Genomic DNA, 3,218 nt, shown 5'->3' with positions numbered 1-3,218 from the left:
CAGTGCTCGCAGGTAAGCGCTTCCAGAACGCGCAGGGCGAGCCCGGATAGCTCCGCGGGGTAAGGCGCGGCGCGCGCGGCGCACGCGGCTCCAGGGCACGGCGCCAGGCGGGCGGGGAAGCCCGGGGCGGGGGGCGAGGGGGCTCCAGTCGCGGGGGCTGGACGCAGGGGCGCCAGGCCGGCCCCCTTACCCCACCCGGGGTTAATGACTCGAGAGGTGAATTTCCCCGCCCCCCTCCCGAGGCTACGCGCCCCCCATCTCGGCCCAGCCCGGCCGGTGCTCATCCCAGCTCTGGTCCCGCCTGACTGCGGCGAGCGGGCGGGGGCGTCTCCTCGACCCGCCCACGGGCAAGGTCAGCTCGCGGCTCCCTGGGCTCTCAGAGCCGCTGGGGCGCGACCTCCGCCAGCGTAAAGGGACCGACAGAACCCCCAGGGTGGGCGTGGAAACGCGGCCATGCTAGTGGAAACATACCCCCCCCCCCACTCCAAGCCTTTCCTTGGGAGGGGGCCAAACCCCACAGAACCGGCCCCCCATCCCAGTGTCCTCCAGGACCCAGAGACCCGCTGGAGAGGACTGGGATCGCCAGGGACGGGTGGGGAAATAGAAAGAGGGGCCCGAGCCCTGAGCGCCCGGCGCTCACCCGACACGATTCCTTCGGCTTCCAGGTGTAGCGCCCCCGCGCGGCGCGGGCGGCTGGGCGTCTCCAGTATGACTGGCCAGAGCCTGTGGGACCTGTCGGAGGCCAACGTCGAGGACGGAGAGATCCGCATCAACGTAGGCGGCTTCAAGAAGCGGCTGCGCTCGCACACGCTGCTGCGCTTCCCCGAGACGCGCCTGGGCCGCCTGCTGCTCTGCCACTCGCGCGAGGCCATTCTGGAGCTCTGCGACGACTATGACGATGTCCAGCGTGAGTTCTACTTTGACCGCAACCCCCAGCTCTTCCCCTACGTGCTACATTTCTACCACACCGGCAAGCTTCATGTCATGGCGGAGCTGTGCGTCTTCTCCTTCAGCCAGGAGATCGAGTACTGGGGCATCAACGAGTTCTTCATCGACTCCTGCTGCAGCTACAGCTACCACGGCCGCAAAGTGGAGCCCGAACAGGAGAAGTGGGACGAGCAGAGCGACCAGGAGAGCACCACGTCCTCCTTCGATGAGATCCTGGCCTTCTACAACGATGCATCCAAGTTCGATGGGCAGCCCCTGGGCAACTTCCGCAGACAGCTGTGGCTGGCGCTGGACAACCCCGGCTACTCGGTCCTGAGCAGGGTCTTCAGCGTCCTGTCCATCCTCGTGGTGTTGGGGTCCATCATCACCATGTGTCTCAATAGCCTGCCGGACTTCCAAATCCCTGACAGCCAGGGCAACCCGGGTGAGGACCCCAGGTTCGAAATCGTGGAGCACTTTGGCATCGCCTGGTTCACATTTGAGCTGATGGCCAGGTTTGCTGTGACCCCTGACTTCCTCAAGTTTTTCAAGAATGCCCTAAACCTTATCGACCTCATGTCCATCGTCCCCTTTTACATCACTCTGGTGGTAAACCTGGTTGTGGAGAGCACACCTGCCTTGGCCAACCTGGGCAGGGTGGCCCAGGTCCTCAGGCTGATGCGGATTTTCCGCATCTTAAAGCTGGCCAGACACTCCACTGGCCTCCGCTCCCTGGGGGCCACGCTTAAATACAGCTACAAAGAAGTAGGGCTGCTTTTGCTCTACCTCTCTGTGGGGATTTCCATCTTCTCCGTAGTGGCCTACACTATCGAAAAGGAGGAGAATGAGGGCCTGGCCACCATCCCCGCGTGCTGGTGGTGGGCCACCGTCAGCATGACCACTGTAGGGTATGGGGATGTGGTCCCCGGGACCACGGCCGGGAGGCTGACTGCCTCTGCCTGCATCTTGGCGGGCATTCTAGTGGTGGTGCTGCCCATCACCTTGATCTTCAATAAGTTCTCCCACTTTTATCGGCGCCAGAAGCAACTCGAGAGTGCCATGCGCAGCTGTGATTTTGGGGATGGAATGAAGGAGGTCCCTTCCGTCAATTTAAGGGACTACTACGCCCATAAAGTGAAATCCCTCATGGCGAGCCTGACGAACATGAGCAGGAGCTCGCCAAGCGAACTAAGTTTAAATGATTCCCTGCATTAGCTGCGAGGGCTTGACATCCTCAAACCCCCATTGCTGAGCTGTTTCTTGTGCCCCTGGCACAGTCCAGGCACATTAGGGTTATGGTGTAAGGAGTACGCCCAGCCCCAAAGGGGAGAGATGCATGGGATACGCACCCCAGGTTGCTCTTGCAGTATTTAGGATCACTTTTAGAGGGTGGTGTGTCTGACACCATGCCTTCGCACCTTTCAGTGAAATGACACTCACTGGTCTTTGCATCGTGGGCATAAGATGTTCACCTTTCTGCCGGATGAGTACCACCTAGAATGCTAATTTCTCTGTCCACTGTGTTCTCTATTGTAGTGCTTGTGGCCCAGTACTGTCTCAGTTGTTTGTGCTCCTGTTTCTGAGGTTGTCGTGCGAGTTCTGTACAAAAAGCCCCCACAGATATGTCCAGTGGAAACACATCTATGGGGTCAGCAAGGATATGATGAGGTTTTGCTCACAGCCATGTAGACACAAAATCTCAATTCTTTATCCATTGCTTTCATTTAGTTCTAATACCAAAACAAAGGGAATGTGAAGTTAAGTACACATGACTGATGCAAGTCTGTGAGTTGTTTTTGTCACTCTGTAGCCCTGTGGCTTGCATGGGTACCCTGCTCACTTTTAGAATGATGTACACTGATGTTCATCTCTTAAATGTTGCTCTTTAGAGAATGTTATTTTGTTAATCATGTAGTGAAGATTGAAATTTTTACCAAGAACAGATGCGTTAGGGACAGGGGCTTCAGCTAAACATAGGCCAAATCACAGGATGCTTGAAGACCTTTCAAAGTCAGCCCTCCGTCTTTCCTAGGGTGGTCGTAGAGACATTTATTTCTTGCTGAGGTTCCTGGTCTAGGTCATTTGAATAAACTTTGCTGTGTCTTAGATATTAGCATGTTTTCGAAATGTTTCTTTTTAAAGATGTTTAGAAATAAGATTGTATTGTCTTTATCAACTAAAAAGTTTACTGTTGTATTGTCGTTCTGAGGCAAACATTGTTGGGTTGCTAGCAAGGGCAGTAGCTTAGAAAATTTTGTTGCCTGCTCTGAAAGCTTATAAAATGAGAACCC

At 56.1% G+C, this 3,218-nt stretch overlaps 1 protein-coding gene across 1 annotated transcript; it reads left to right on the top strand.

The window, feature by feature from the left end:
* Nucleotides 1-708: 708 nt before the first annotated feature.
* On the top strand, nt 709-2,939 carry KCNS2 (potassium voltage-gated channel modifier subfamily S member 2). Its single transcript, XM_007115949.2, has one exon. It carries the CDS (start codon nt 709-711, stop codon nt 2,140-2,142), a length of 1,434 nt encoding a protein of 477 aa, XP_007116011.1. The 3' UTR covers nt 2,143-2,939.
* The last annotated feature ends 279 nt before the right edge of the window (nt 2,940-3,218 follow it).

Source organism: Physeter macrocephalus, chromosome 15 (assembly GCF_002837175.3).
Source record: "Physeter macrocephalus isolate SW-GA chromosome 15, ASM283717v5, whole genome shotgun sequence".
NCBI classification, from domain to species: domain Eukaryota; kingdom Metazoa; phylum Chordata; class Mammalia; order Artiodactyla; family Physeteridae; genus Physeter; species Physeter macrocephalus.
This window is presented reverse-complemented; position numbering and strand designations above follow the sequence as displayed.

What these genes read in the sequence shown, in the direction of transcription:
- KCNS2 (XM_007115949.2), top strand. Translation starts at nt 709, where the DNA reads ATGACTGGCCAGAGCCTGTGGGACCTGTCGGAGGCCAACGTCGAGGAC.